The sequence below is a fragment of the Cavia porcellus genome, unplaced genomic scaffold (genome assembly GCF_034190915.1).
Source record: "Cavia porcellus strain 051 isolate PalLab524CR breed Dunkin Hartley unplaced genomic scaffold, mCavPor4.1 scaffold_14, whole genome shotgun sequence".
Lineage (NCBI taxonomy): Eukaryota > Metazoa > Chordata > Mammalia > Rodentia > Caviidae > Cavia > Cavia porcellus.
Window position 1 is genome coordinate 19,924,613 of NW_026947497.1, and position 15,526 is coordinate 19,940,138.

Sequence of the window (15,526 nt, forward strand, 5' to 3'; positions counted from 1 at the left end):
ACACTGCCATGATCCCTTCACTCCAAGAGCCCCTGCTTTGGGGGAGCATCTAGATACAAGCTGTAACAAATGTATTGAAATATCATGAAATATTTTGAGAGGATTTTACTGTAATTTTAAAAGTTATACATTCACCATATTTTTCAGTCATACCACATGTAATATGTTCTGATACTTGGATATGCATACATTATTTCCTTGATAACTCAGTCGTAGATCACTTTTACATGTGAGGGTAAGGTAATGGTGAGAAAAACGTAATCTTTATGAATTTTATTATATATATTATAAAGTATAACATTGCCATATACTAGTGTACCTTTTTAAATGTACATACACCTTCATTTTTACAGGAGGAAGACAGTCTGGGGCTATTTTATATAACAGTTTTGGAATTATGGGTAAAGCTAATGTCACAGAGAGAGGTGGAGTACTGACCTCCAATAATTCTTCCGATTCTCCAACTGGCAGTGGTTACAATACTGATGTCTCTGATGATAATCTTCCATGTGACCGGACAAGTCCTTCCTCTGACTTAAATGGAAATTCTGTTTCAGATGAACAAGTTGGTGAATTTCTAACACTACTAATCATGCTTTGAGAACATAACATAGAAAATGACATGATGAATTCTAAATTTATTTCTAAAGCATATTTGTGTTTTCCTGTTTTGGCATGTTAATGAATATACTAGTGTCTAGAGCACGATTTCTAAAATGTATCAGAAATATATACATCACAGTACTTAATACAATATGTTGCTATGTTGCAAACTTAACCACTTGAATTAATGAGTTAATAGAATTTTAAAAAGGAAACCTTGTATGTTAATTTTAGCAAAAGTCATTTTTAAGAAGTAATGTTGTTATTGGTAGTATTTCATGTAAGTTCTAAAGATTTTCTTCACTTTCTGCTTAGTCTTCTATTCATTTATCATTTTTACTGTGGTGGCATTTTAGGATTGTAAGTAGAATAAGAGCTACCACATTAAAACCAAAAATCATTCAAATTCTGTGTTGAAGACCAGTTGGGCCACTAACTGATTGCGTTTGGCACGTTTCTTTGCCTGTAACAGGATTAAATTATTGACATTATACAGTAGTGAAGACTGAAAAAGACAACATATAATGACAGGTTTTTAACTTGGTACCCAGCACGTATTGAGAATTTAGTAAGAATACACGTGTGTGCGCACGCACACACACACGTACAGCTGATCATTTTTAGAATTAGACCAATTGAAGAGCAAAGAAAAACAAGCTCTAGAGAAACCACCTTTTTTACTTTTGTCATGACTATCCGATATTCATGGATCTAGTTACTTCTGAAGCCCCAGTTGCTAGGCATTTATTTTTATTTGGAATATAGTTTAAACTATTATCACAGTTTTCTCTGGGAACTGATGGAGGAATGGATTAGTAACAAAACAGTTGGAAAGTACCTAACTGTTCTTTCCTTCTTTTTATCTATTAAAATACTTGATGGACATTCAGGGGTCTTTCTCTAACATCCTGCTCTGTTTGCATGAATTCTGTAACATGACTTTCTTTAGATTCTGTGCCTTTTCTTGGCTTGTTTCTAGAATTACTGTATTTCTCCTCAAGTATATGTGTTCCACCAAGGTTCTGTTCTTAGTTTCCTTCTTGCTGTTTGTTTACTCCCTGACTTGTTTCCTAGGCCATTTCCATAATTTAATAATACGTCCCTCTGCGTACGCCTTTGGCACTAACCCTTCACTGGAGCTCCAGAATGATCAGTGGCCCGTCATTTGTCAGTGTTTAGATGTACCATAGGACCACAAATACAGTTAGTCAGACACCAGATTTGTTACTGTTATTTTGAACCTAGAAAGTGAGAAACTGTACCAGAAAAAATGTTTCTTTTAAAAAACTTTATTCTTATGAAATTGCCTAGCTCTGTTACTGTTTCATGGCTCTGTAATTCGCCCTGTAACCGTAAGAGCATAACCGAACATGCAGGATGTCTGATTATAACTGATCATTAATCTAGTTGTGTAACTGATGATCTCATCCTGCTAGCTAAGTAGAAGAACCTCTAGGCTATTCTGTCTTCCCTTTGTACCTGCTGATTGTGTATCATCTAAAAGCCCTAGACCACCAAAGATTGGGGCCTGATAATTTGAGAGTGATTCCTATCTATCACTGCCTGTCAATGTAAATAAATCTGCATTCATAAATCCAAATCCTGCGTGTTATTTCAGTGTTTCTGTTTGCCATAACACCTGTTCATGTTTTTATAATTATTTGTGATAAGTCTCCTTCCTTTTTTAAAAATTTCAAGTTCTGTATCTTTATATATCCCATTTCTGGCTAATATCCTCAAGTCTGAAGTCCATGAGGCAAATGTGTATTTGAGAAATCAGAGTTTTAATCTTTATTTTTGTAATTCTAAGGATGGAACCTAGTGCCTTGCATATCCTGGACAAGTTTTCTGCCACTGTGCTGCTTTCCCTGCCCTAGACGCATGTGACACTGTATCAGCTTAGATTTTTTTCTAAAAAAATTGAAACATAGTATGTATACTATGTGTTACATAAATTACTAACTGGATCAGAGATCACAGTCTTCTTAAAATATTTAAATATTTTTGTACAGCATTAATAAAAATGCTAAATGGGATAAATAACCTTTCATCCATTCAGACTAGATTTTCCTGCCACATTTTATAAAAATAGCTGCCAGTAAGATATTGTATACTTATGTGAATTGTTTTCTTGATATTTGTCATTGTCTAATCATCCTACAAAAATACTGGGCTCTTCTTTATCATAACTAACTATACCTAAAAGTAAATTAGAGACTTATAAGTAGACATAACTGGCAGAAGACCTTTTTTTGTTTCTTGAATATTATGCTTCTTGACTTCTGCATCCAGGAAAGTGGATGTACTTTTGAAAAATTTCTCAATACTGATTCAAATTACTAGCTTATAAAATAAGAATTTTTATTATAAAGTATTATTTGAACATGTGCTACAGTAATATTCTTTATGGTACTTTATTTGGGAGTTTGAAATTTTCTGTTAAAGTGCAATGGAAATCTAATAGGGAACAACAGACCTTAATTCCTTCACCCACTATCCAATTTAATAGCAGTATGCATTCTGGAAGAATCACAAGATCTCTTCCTCTTACTTACTTTATCTGGAAAAGATAACACTTGTCATCACTAAACAAATGTGATTGAATGAAGTGATCAATTGAAATCATTTAGTTCTGAGAACTTTGATTTATGGTTTATAGTATAGGCATTTATTAAAACTGTTCCTTAGCACTGTTGGGTTCCATGTTTCTCAGAACCAGAAGAATGTTGTATTGAGCAAGGTTCACATTTTTATATAAAGGAGTTATCTAAAAAGTTGTATGTGAGGAAAGGGTTTTGTACTTAAAACATTAGTAAAATTGTGTGTTGGTTGCTCTTTATAATGTATCTTATGTTTTGTTTTCCATAGGACGAAGGAGTCGAATCTGATGATTTAAAAAAAGATCTACCTCTAATGCCTCCACCTCCAGATTCATGTAGCATGAAGTTGACCATTAAAGAAATTTGGTTTAGTTTTGCAGCTCCCACCAATGTGAGATCTCCTACACATGCATTTTCTAGGTAAAAAGTTGTAAAAGTGCCATACTGTTTATTGATGTTTCTTAATTTCAAATAGCGTAGAGTTTTGTTTCATCTTTTTTAAAACTATTTTTCTGATGTACCTATATGCCAGGAACATTAGAATTGCCTTTTTTTGCATCTCTTATTTTATTTTCTGTAGACATTATTCTCACCTATTTAACCCAGTTTCTTTCCTATTACTTTAGATTTATTTTTTCTCATTATCTTGCGTTAGTATTTTGTTTATGCTTTTTTAAAGCTCTAACAGATTTTTTCTCCCTTTTCTTCATTATATTTTTAATTTATCAGTGGTCAAAAGAAAAAGAAGGTAATTTTGCCTGAATAAAATAGCCAGTTTTATTCAGGACTGGGGAACTGTCTAACTGTAGGTTTTGACAGTTAATGGCTTTATTTATTTTAAAAGGCAGCTGAATCTTCTAAGCACTGCAACTCCAGCTGTTGGCGCATGGCTTGTCCCCATTGACCAACTCAAGTCCTCTGTAAACAAACTGGAAACTGAAGGGACTCTGAGAATCTGTGCTGTTATGGGATGCATAATGACAGAAGCCTTAGAGGTATGTTTTCAATAATGTGAAGTATCATACAAATTTTATTATTGAAAATTATCATTAATCGTGGTTGGAAAATACCAGGCCTACAATTCTTAATTCCTATATATCTATTATTGTAGGATCTTTCATATATATATATATCACTCTAAATTTGTTGTTGTTGCTTCATTTCAGAATAAAAGTGTACATTTTCCCCTAAGAAGTAAATACAACAGACTTACGAAAGTTGCCCGCTTTCTTCAAGAAAATCCTTCATGTTTACTTTGTAATATATTACATCACTACCTGCATCAAGCAAATTATTCCATCATTGATGATGCTACTATGGTGAGTTCTGAAACCATATGTGACCTTTAAAGAAGTTGCAGTTTTGTTAGAAGACCATGACGTGTAAAGTTTAATATGCATGTCAAAAAGCCAAAGAGAAATTCAGTTAGAAATATAGATCAGTTAACAGCAGTGTGCTCAGATTAGTGATATATGAGTTGACACCACAAAACTGTTGTTAGAAGGTATGGATATCGGTGAAATGTCTCTGTATGATATTTTGAATGAGAAACTGATCTGTATGCAGTTCTAAAAATGTGAAAATTAAAGGGAGTAAAGAGATTGGATAGGACTGTGCCAAATTCTAGTACCAAGTACCAAGAAAGCAAAGGCTTTCTTGGTAGGAGAAACAAGAAAGCTTTATCTTGGAAGCTGAAGGAATAAAGTGTTTCAAACAAAAGTAATCACAAAAAGCAGATTTCTCATTGTGATTCAGTAAAACAAGGATGAATTAACGACTGAAAGAAAAATTCATAATTGTGCAAAACAAATTAATTCATCTCTACCACTAGAAAAGGAGATAAAACATAAGTAAGGTTTTAGGACTTTGGATATATCCCCTTTCTTCTCAAAGACTTCTAGCCTGTAGAGCATACATAAAAAATATGTAGCCAAATTAGAGACTAGTATGTCAGTGCTGTTAATATCCAGGCAAGTCAAGAATCTCTAGTAAGTGATGAATTTAAAAGTATATTTAGATCCGAAACTGATGCTTCTGTCTTGTTTACCTGCTAGTTACAGATTTATAATGCTGACAGTTATCTATTCTTTGACAAGAATGATTTTATTTTCTCTCTGCTCAGTGAATATTACAAGGAGCTCAAAATATCTTTTGATTCTTTTCTTGGTCCACAAAAGTGAAGTCGGTTAAATACTACTTAAGACAAATCCCAAGTTTGGACCCTATATCTAATGTCATATTCAACTAATATTTATGTGCTTTGTGACAGAAATGTACAGAGATTATAAAGCTTACAAAGGCTGCATTCTATAGTAGTCTGTTTTCTGTTACTATAAAAAAGTATTGAGACTCTGTGCTTTTTAAGGCAAAAATGTTTCTTTACCTCACAGTCCTAAAGGTTCCAAGTCATACCACTGGCATTAACTTGTCTTTGGTGAGGAGAAACCCTTAGCAGTGGCATTCTTGAGTACAAGGAAGAGTGGATGGGAAGATAGCCACAGGCTGAGGCCAGCGTTTTTCTCTTACAAACTTTTTGTGAGAACTGAGAGTGTCCTGTCACAACTACATTAACGTATTGTAAAAGCATCATGCCCGGTGATCTCCATTAGGACCTCTTAAAGATCCTGCCACCGTTTCACTTTGCACAGAGTGAACACATACACCCTGAGTGCCATGCCCAAACCTTACCTGTGCCATAGCAGGTTCTGTAGTTGACTTGAAATCCTGAGTAACTTTGAAAAAATTATTTAACATCTAAATTTTAGTTTTTTTCTTCTGTAAATAGAGATGTATAGATGTAAATGAGCAAATATATGTAAAACCTTTAAGTGGTAACTTACTATTAGTGTACTTATGCCTTCATCTTGGTTCTTACAGAGTGATGGACTTCCTGCTTTAGTAACTTTAAAGAAAGGTTTAGTTGCACTGGCAAGACAGTGGATGAAGTTTATTGTGGTGACACCTGCCTTTAAAGGAGTTAGCTTACATAGACCTGCTCAGCCCCTGAAACCTCAAGTGGCTGTGGACCACGAACATGAGGATGGACTTGGTGTAGACAATGGGGGTGGTCTTCAAAGTGACACTAGTGCTGATGGAGCAGAATTCGAGTTTGATGCAGGTAATTTTGTAAGCATTTGTTGAGTATTTTTCTCACCCTTCACAATTATTTTCTTACTTTGCATAGTTACTCTTACTTTTTTCTTTCAGTTATGTGCATGTTGTATTAATAAAACCAATTATCTTTTGGTGATACTTGCAGTTGAATCCAGGGCTTTCATACTGAGCTCTACATCTCTAACCCTTAATTTTTTTTTAAATGACAGAGTGTCACTAAGTTGCTAAGTTGTCTAGGCTGGGCTTGAACTTGTGATTTTTCTGCATCAGCTTTCCAGAATGCTGTGATTATAGGTATATGCCACCATGTCCAGTACTACCATATCTTTTTTTTTTTTTTTTGAAAGTATACAACAGAACAAGTCAGAATAAAGCCAACTAAGATCGTACAGTGAAATTGGTACAGAACTTCACAGCAGGTTACCGGAATAATAGTAATAGGTATCACAGTATATATTGGTATCTTTATAATAGTTGTTCTTTCAATCACGTATATCAAAATGAGATGAAATATAGAACACTATAGAACTTATCAAAACAGAATATTGAATAGAGCAGTACCATTAATCAGAAAAGAGCAAAACAGTAATAAAAATATTTGCCTTCAAAGAAATGGTAGAAGGAAGTCCCCCTTATTTGCTATGGCCAACCTCCCAGGAGATGCTCAGATTTCTGGTTCCCATTTGCTAATGGGCGGGGCGGGGGGGAAGGAGGATAGGGGAAGTGGAAGATTTGACTCTAGGCCATGTAGAGTAGGTTCACTATTGCTAAGAAAGGAGGCAGGATGGTCATTTGTTTTCATAGCGTCCTCAGTTCCAATATGGCGTGGATCTCAGGAGACACTGCTGGTTCTCCCCCTGGAAGGGCTGCAGCCTGCTATCCTGCCTCCACTTACCAGGGAGGGGAGGTGCTTGCTTGGCTTCCCAGAGTCCTAAGTTCCAACATGGCGTGGATCTCAGGAGACATTGCTGGTTCTCCCCCTGGAAGGGCTGCAGTGGGCCACACTGCCGCCACTTACTAGGGAGGGGAGGTGCTTGCTTAGCTTCCCAGAGTCCTAAGTTCCAACATGGCGTGGATCTCAGGAGACACTACCATATCTTTTTAAAAGCTATCAAAAGTTTTTGATTTTTCCCAAAATTATTAATACAAGCAAATCTTACAGATAGATATCATGATAACATGGATTTGGGAAAATTTTAATAATTCCTGTCCCAAATTTGAAGTTATTATGGCTTAATTATACAAGTATGATTTCTGCTAATCCAAATACATGGTAGTAATAATTTTGCAATCTTTCTACTGACTTGATTGACTGTTTTTACTGACTTGATTTTATAAGTTTAATCTTATCAAACATAATAGATTTCTTCTGATCTATCCGATAGAACATCTTTGTAAAACAAGAACGTTTTAAATGAAATTATTCAGACTTATTTTGAAAACTGTATCTGTTTATCTGTTTTAAAAAGGCACTTTGTTTTATTACTTTGTGCTTGTTTGAAGCTTAATTTAACTAAATTTGCAAGCCTAAATGGAGCCTACTAGTCTGTTAACAAAGTGGTTTTATAAGAACAGAGAGCCAATATCCACTCCACAGTGTACATGGACACGGTTAATTTTTTGCTAGAGGTTAAGTTTTATTCTCATGACATGTAACTCAATGAAACTTTATCCTACCATGTTTTGACAAGTACGAGAAATACTGTGGGAAAGAAGAGTGGCCCTAAGATTAGAGTTTTCAGAATATTGATATATAATATTTTACTCAGCATAGTTTTTTAAAAAAAACTCCTACATTTAATAAATGAATGTATTATGAGGAATAGTCTGGATTTTATTATTACTTATTTCCAGAATTTCATGTCTGCACAAAGGTTTGAAGAAAGATACGTGCATTGCATATCCCCCCTAAAAATTTTCTGCATATGCTCATGTTAATCTATGATGTTTTGTACATTCTTGAGCTTGGTTAATTGACTTTTGGTTTCTGTATAATTTGCATAGCATTTGAGAAAAATTGAAAAGAAAATACTTGTTCCTTTTTTTGAGATTGAGAGGACTGGAATTTGAGAATAAAGGAGAGAAAAGTATAAATATTATAGTAGATTCTGTAATTCATTTGCCAAATTATGAAGTTGAACCAGGAACACTGGGATTGACTCTTCAAGAATATGTGGGATAACACATGCCTCATTTCTTTATTTGACCTATTTCAGCCACAGTCAGTGAACACACAATGCTACTGGAAGGAACAGCTAACCGGCCACCACCTGGTAGCTCTGGGCCTGTTACTGGAGCTGAGATAATGAGGAAACTTTCAAAAACTCACACTCATAGTGACTCTGCATTAAAAATAAAGGTATATTATTGCGGCTTTTGGTTAGAGTGATACAAAGAGAAGACCTAAAGTTTTGTTATCTCAAATTTAAGTATTGCATATCCATCCCAAACATTCAGAGGTTTTTTTTGATGTGTTGAAATTAATTTGATTAATAACTCCTAGTTTGTGTGTGTGTGTGTGTGTGTGTGTGTGTGTGTGTGTGTGTGTGTATGTTGGGAGGAGGGTATTGGGAATTTTGAAATCAGGGCTTTACACTAAGCTACATCCTTAAACCTTTCTAAAAAGTTTTATTTTCAGACAGGCTCTTGTTAACTTGCCCAAACAAGTGTTTAATGCCTGTGTATTCTAAGTGCTTTTTTATTCCCTACATTGACATCCTTTCCAACTCCAGCACAGGTTGTTCTCATTTTCAGAAAAGATTAAGATTTCAGAGAACTTCACAGCACTGGTGGTCTTTGCCCTAGATTTCTTGCTCTTACCAAAAGCGTCTAGTTTGCTTCCAGGTAGATTGCTATGTTGACCTTTAATAAGAAGACTCGGGAAATTTGTGAAAGGAAGACAGCTTTCTTTTCTTTAGTTTCCATGTGTGTCTAAACCTTCCTTTTTTAGTATTCATCATGATACAGATTATTTCAGTCTGAATATTTTTAGTTTTTCAAAGAAATATTTTGTTTAAGGGAAATTGTATCTGCATATTAGTTTGCTGGTTGAGTTACTAAGAAGTGATAGAATATTTCAGGTACTTTTCTTCATTAACTCTGGGGATGTAACAACACATCCTCAAACATCCTACCCATAATTTTATGATATTCTGGTGCTCTTTCTACTAGCTATTAATTGTGCTTTATTTTGCACCAACTATTCAGTATGCTATGTACTTGATGTTTTTCAGATTTAAAAGAAAATTGAATGACATGTAGTTAAAATAAAGGGGCCAGGCTTTAATATAGTAAAGATAATAAAGGTGGTGCTTTGTATTATACCATGGAGTTACAGAACAGGATTACACATCTGAGATTCAGCACAATTCTAGTAGACCCCATCAGTTTTAGTATTAATGTACAGAATAGCTAGCAGTATTGACAGCTGTAACAGTAGTTGTTGCTAGCAGTAGTAGTTATTAATGGTCATGTTTATACACATAAGAAAAAATCCCAATTTGTTCCTTCCAGGGCATTCATCCATATCATTCTCTGAGCTATACCAGTGGAGACACTGCCACAGATTCTCCAGTGCATGTTGGGCGTGCTGGAATGCCAGTAAAAGAAAGTCCAAGGAAGGAGAGCCTACTTAGCTATCTGACTGGAAGCTTTCCAAGCTTGCATAATCTTCTGGAGGGGACTCCACAGAGGAGTAGTGCAGCTGCGAAAAGTAGCTCCTTGACAAGAACAGGTACATCCTCTAAACTTGACAATTATAAGTATATTTTAATTATAAAATTATGTTGTTATTTAAATGTATACTTTTGGTTTCAATGTTAATCTTAAACCTTATATTTGAGAAAATATTTTAGAAGACAATTGTGCTGTATATAACTTTTGCTAACTTCTTGCTCTTGGTGGTTTTAAGTGGTAGCACTAACTAATCCCAGCCTAGGCATTTGATGTAGGATGTGGCTAGACCAATGTAGAATCTCCACCCATCTCCTCCCAGTTATAGAAAAAATAAGATATGTGTTAATGACTTGGTATCCAAGTTGCAGCATCATGCAGGAATAGTTTAAAAACATCTATGAAAAGAAGAGATTTAATCTTACTTTTTGAAAATAATTATACAAATTGTGTTTTCTGTTCTTTAGTACATACATAATTCTGTACTATATTTTCAGGAAATACAGTGGCCACTGATATGTTATCTGAACACCCTTTGCTGTCTGAGCCATCATCTGTGAGTTTCTATAATTGGATGTCAAATGCTGTGAGTAATAGAGGGAGCATGGTACAAGAATCTCCTGCAACAAAATCAGGACACAATAGTCTTCCAACAGGTACTGAGTTAAAATATCATTTGACTTAACTAAGTAGCACACATAGTTATAGCAAATTCCTGTTTTTAATAGACTACTTAAAATACCGTTAGACATTTAAGTGGTTCAGCTAAGATGAGCCATTTACAAATGGTTTTAATGATGCCTCAGGTGAGAGAATATTTAAGAATTCATTCAGTGTTCTTGTGGAAAAGCAGATATACCAGATATGAGAATATATATAATTGAAAGAATCTAAAACTTCTATTTAATGGAGCTGATTTAATTTTCAAAACACTAAAATGAGGAATGTAAGAAAAAAAGGTGGTCTAATTGCAACCATAATATAGACCTGCAATATTAAATAATTTTTTAATCTAAATCCCTCTGAGAAATAATGACTATTATTCCTATATCCTTTATATTTACTAAATTGAAAGGAGTACTAAGAGCCATAAAGTAAAATTCCTTTCCTTGAAGAAGAGGACAAATGAGGGCCATTTATTGTAGAAGAATACATGTATAGTATTAGGAAGAAGATTGCCACGAAATTCACCCTAAAAGTAATGATGGCTATATCCAGAAATACAGTCGACCAACCTTCCCTTCCTATTCTTTTTCTTTTTCTGTTTTTGTATTTTTCAAGTTTAGTAAATGTGTATATTATTTTCTTACAGTATACATTACTTACATATGAAAAATACATGAAGTAGCCTTTAATACTGATTTCTGAAGGCAACTACAGTTAATTCACGTATCAGCTATTTGAATTTCAAGTAAATTCTTTTCATAAGAAAATATAGATGTATGAAAAAAATGAGTGATAATTACCACTCATGCTGGTGTGGACCACCTTCAGTGTAGAATGGTTCCTAATTCTACCTGCATGCTAGTTCTTACCCTCAGCTGAAGAAGACAGAGGCTGGTGCTTCCATCAGTTCTTGGTGTCATTTTACCGTTAATTTCACTACCATGTGTTGTGAATATAATTTAAATTTTAAGAGAACCTGAAGGGAATGATTTCCCTTTATTATGAGTTCTTTGCCTAAGTTAAACAATAGAGGAAAAAAGCAGTGGCGTTTCATTTTTGTTCTGCCTCAGGAAAGTAAATGTATAATTCTTGAAGAACCTGCTACTGTTTATAACTCAGCACAAAGATGATGGGATATCAGATGCTTTTCAAAGATTTATAGCCAGAAATTCTGCCTTTTGAATTGACTGACTTTTGTTCATATACAAGAATGATTGATATTTTTTTGGAGATGAATGAACTGATTTCAGTTTTCATTATTGAAAAGTTATTTTTGCAAAATAACCTAAAAACAATATTTTCTTTATTTTCATTTTAAATGGTCTAGTAATGGAACGACAATATAGGTTTCAAAAATTTATGTTGCTGTGGCATTTTATGTTGTTTCGATTTTCCAATAATTTATATTTGAGTCTTAAAAATTTACTCTGTTAGGTGTTGCACCCAATCTCCCTACAATACCCTCAGCCTCAGATTTCAACACAGTCTTGTCTAGTGACCAGAATACTTTGGATGGAACACATTCTCAGCATAGCACTAGTCAGGATGATGTGGCGGGTGTAGAAGAAGCCAACCAAGGATTCCCTGCTGTTCAGCTTGCTGATGCACAGGTGAGCCCGTCTCTAATCAGAATAATGCCTCTTTCAGTGGTACCTAGCAACTGGACCTATTAACCAATATGCATTTTGGAGTGCTGGTGGAAATTTCTGTTCCCATTTGCTGAAAACCATTATGTAAACTGGAGAAAGTATGTGGAGTAATTTTAAATCCAAATTAAATCTTTGTAGATGATCATTAAATAAGAATATTATATAGTAATGTTTTTATTATTTGTAATAATTTAGCTAAATAATATGACTAGAACCTTTAATCATATCTTGTATTCTTTTAAAGTAGTGACACTTTATTGAGTGAATAATCAAGAGGTGTTGATGATTTTAGAACAGAGAAATAAAGTAACCAATACTGTACATGTGGAAATATTATATGCATAGCCAAGTGTTAAATGGATTTGTAGAGAACCTAGAAGTGAAAAGATGAGTCGCTGAAATAGTTTACACAAGTGGTGTTGAAATTCTAAGCCTAAATGATTGTGGATTTGAAAAGGTAAGAGTGTGGGGGTCTTACTTAATTAAGGTAAGAAGAGTGAAATCCTTTAAAGCATTTTTTAGTTTCACCAGAAGGCAAGTGGGACAGTGGGACAGTGATATTTAGATATGTCTTTGTTTTTCAATGTAAAAGAGGCTTTAATATTTATATACTTAAGAGGAGTTAGGAAAGAATGAAAACAATAAAAGAAAGAGTGAAGAGTCAGAGACAAAGTCAAATTTGTAGAGAAATTTAGAATCAGTTGTAAAGAAGGTTGCTTTAGACATTGGAGGTAATTTTTGCTAAGAATTTTTGGGAACACAAGATAATTCACAACTGTAAAGGTAATTCTTTAAATTACTTCAGACTTTCTCTTGCAAAAGAAGTTAATTTATTTTGAAAATGTGAGGTATTTTAATTTTTATGAAATACTTTGGTTTTGGCCAAAACCAAATATGAAATATGAAATACTTTGGTTTATTTTATTTCTTACATTCAATTTTAGAGATAAATTCACTGTATATGAAAGATTCTGAAACTCATCAATAACATGAATATTAAGTAATGCATTAAAAACTATGGAGTGTAAATTAGTATACCCATCTAAAATACATGACACAACCCCCCAAAAAAGGTAGAACTATTGTATAATCCAGCAGTTTCACTACTAAGTATATATCCAAAAGACAGGAAATTACTATGTTGAAGAAATTTTTGCAACATGCATTTTTATTATATAACTATTGAGTTTCCAAGAAATGGAAACAACCTAAATACCTATTGACAGAAGGATGGATGAAGAAAATATTGTAAATATACATAATAGAATATTATTGTCATTATTGAATTAAATCATGTCATCAGTGATACCATCGATAGAACCTGAGATCACTATGTTAAGTAAATTAAGCAAGGTACCAAAAGACAAGCACCACACAGTCTCATTCATATATAGGATGCCAAGTTCCTTTCATTGAAATTGAATGCAGACTGCTGATTAACAGAGGCTGAGGAAAGTTTATTAACTTTCGGATGGAAGAAAAGCAGTCATGTTTTCTATTGCATAGTAGGGTGACTATGAATAATGATAATGTAGTGTTACTTTTTAAAGCTGGAAAAAATTAGTTGAAAGTTTCAACATGAAGTGATAAATGTTTGAGGAGATAGATAATATTTACCCTGAGTTAAACATTACACAGTATGTGTGTGTGTGTGTGTGTGTGTGTGTGTGTGTGTACATATATGTATGTATGAAAACACGTGGCACCGTATAAATATGGATAATTTTTATGTATCTGTTGAAAAATTTGAAAGTTGGGTAAGGTGATTTAGAGGTTTGTAAAGGTTGGAGGGAATGGGAGAACGGGCAGATAGTGCTGAGGATCTATTTAAGAGTTTGGACTAATACTAAAGCATTTGTGAGTACAGTTATGTAATTTTCTCTCATCTTTAGCTCTGGTGCAGTAGTAGAAGAAGATTGAACCATACCAAATATAAAAAGAAAATGAGGTGTAGAGAGATACAACAGAAAGTCTAGGAACTCACTAAAGTGGGGTTTAAGTGAAAGTATCAGATGACAAGAAAGTCATATGACTTTGGAAATGAAAAGTTGCTGGAATTATCTATATGGTCAGTAAAGTCATTCAGGATGATAAATTGGGATGGAAAAAAGAAGAAAGTCAGAAACGCAAATTCCTAATGCATATGGAGGAGTCAGCAGGAGAAATGGAGGATGGCTTGAACTTTGAGCTTTTCCATTGGGACTGACTTAGGACAGTTGAAAATGTGGACTTGGATTTCACTGCAATAAATGGCACTTGATGTGTAGACAGCTTCAAGAAAAGTCTCTAAGGCAGAATGTACAGAGTTTTGAAGAGGCTGAAAAAATGCTGGGTAGCAGCTGTGTTTAGTAGTGGAAGGACAAAAAGGAACCATGCAGCGGAAGTGAGCAGTTACAGGGATGTAGTTTCTGTTCGGGTGAGCTCAGAGTGACCATGAAATTCAAGTAACTAGACCTTTACCCAGAGGATTATATTTCCATAAGCATGTAGGATACTAAAAACTTGCTCTCAGAAAAGCTTGCTCTCAGAAAATAAATGTTAAATAAGCATTATAGCCAAGTGGCAGTATTTAATTATGGTCAGATATTCGTAATGTGATGTTTGAAATGTTTTTATATTAACATGAGAAGTTGGTAAACCATTTTTTGTGAACCTAGTATATCATTTAAAAACAAACACAGTAGATATCTATGCCTTTGTTTAAAAGCAAAAGTAGTATGATTTATATTAATTTATAAATTTATTTTCCTTGTTCTTCAGACATTCAAAAAGAGTAAAGGTTTATGTTTTGAGCAAAACTAAGATCACTTATGCAAGATGATTTTTTGCTTCACAGTATGGCAGTAATGTGTACTATGATGGCATGTGTGAGAGGAAAGTTACAGTAAATGATGAACTGTAAATGGAATTAATGTGAATGTTTATAATGTTTTTCAGGTTGTTTTTAAACCTCTTCTGAGTCATACAGGGATCCAGTCACAGGACACAATGCCACTCTGCTATCGAATGTACTTTGGAGAACACCTTTCATTTTCAGGGACACTAGACTGCCTCAGAGCAGATATTGTGGATTCAGACACAGCCAAAGAGAGAAAAGGCAAAAGAGCAAGAAGGTGTTTGACTTTTTTTTTGTTTTTTTGTGTTTGCAATTCTATGTAAAATTTAGTTTAACAATACCTATTTGTTTTTAACTTTGCTTTCTTCTAACTTGAATATAAAAGC

General features: G+C 34.0%; 1 protein-coding gene across 8 annotated transcripts in view; it reads left to right on the forward strand.

Annotated features, from left to right (window-relative positions):
- Bltp1 (bridge-like lipid transfer protein family member 1) overlaps positions 1–15,526 on the forward strand; it is a 180,208-nt gene that overhangs the window by 85,028 nt on the left and 79,654 nt on the right. For all 8 annotated transcript variants that reach the window (XM_063260728.1, XM_063260733.1, XM_063260732.1 and 5 more), the window contains 10 exons: positions 354–565; positions 3,472–3,623; positions 4,048–4,198; positions 4,370–4,522; positions 6,081–6,321; positions 8,534–8,676; positions 9,831–10,050; positions 10,487–10,645; positions 12,090–12,265; positions 15,242–15,417. In XM_063260728.1, the coding sequence (XP_063116798.1) occupies positions 354–565; positions 3,472–3,623; positions 4,048–4,198; positions 4,370–4,522; positions 6,081–6,321; positions 8,534–8,676; positions 9,831–10,050; positions 10,487–10,645; positions 12,090–12,265; positions 15,242–15,417 (1,783 nt within the window). The remainder of the gene's footprint in view (positions 1–353; positions 566–3,471; positions 3,624–4,047; positions 4,199–4,369; positions 4,523–6,080; positions 6,322–8,533; positions 8,677–9,830; positions 10,051–10,486; positions 10,646–12,089; positions 12,266–15,241; positions 15,418–15,526) is intronic.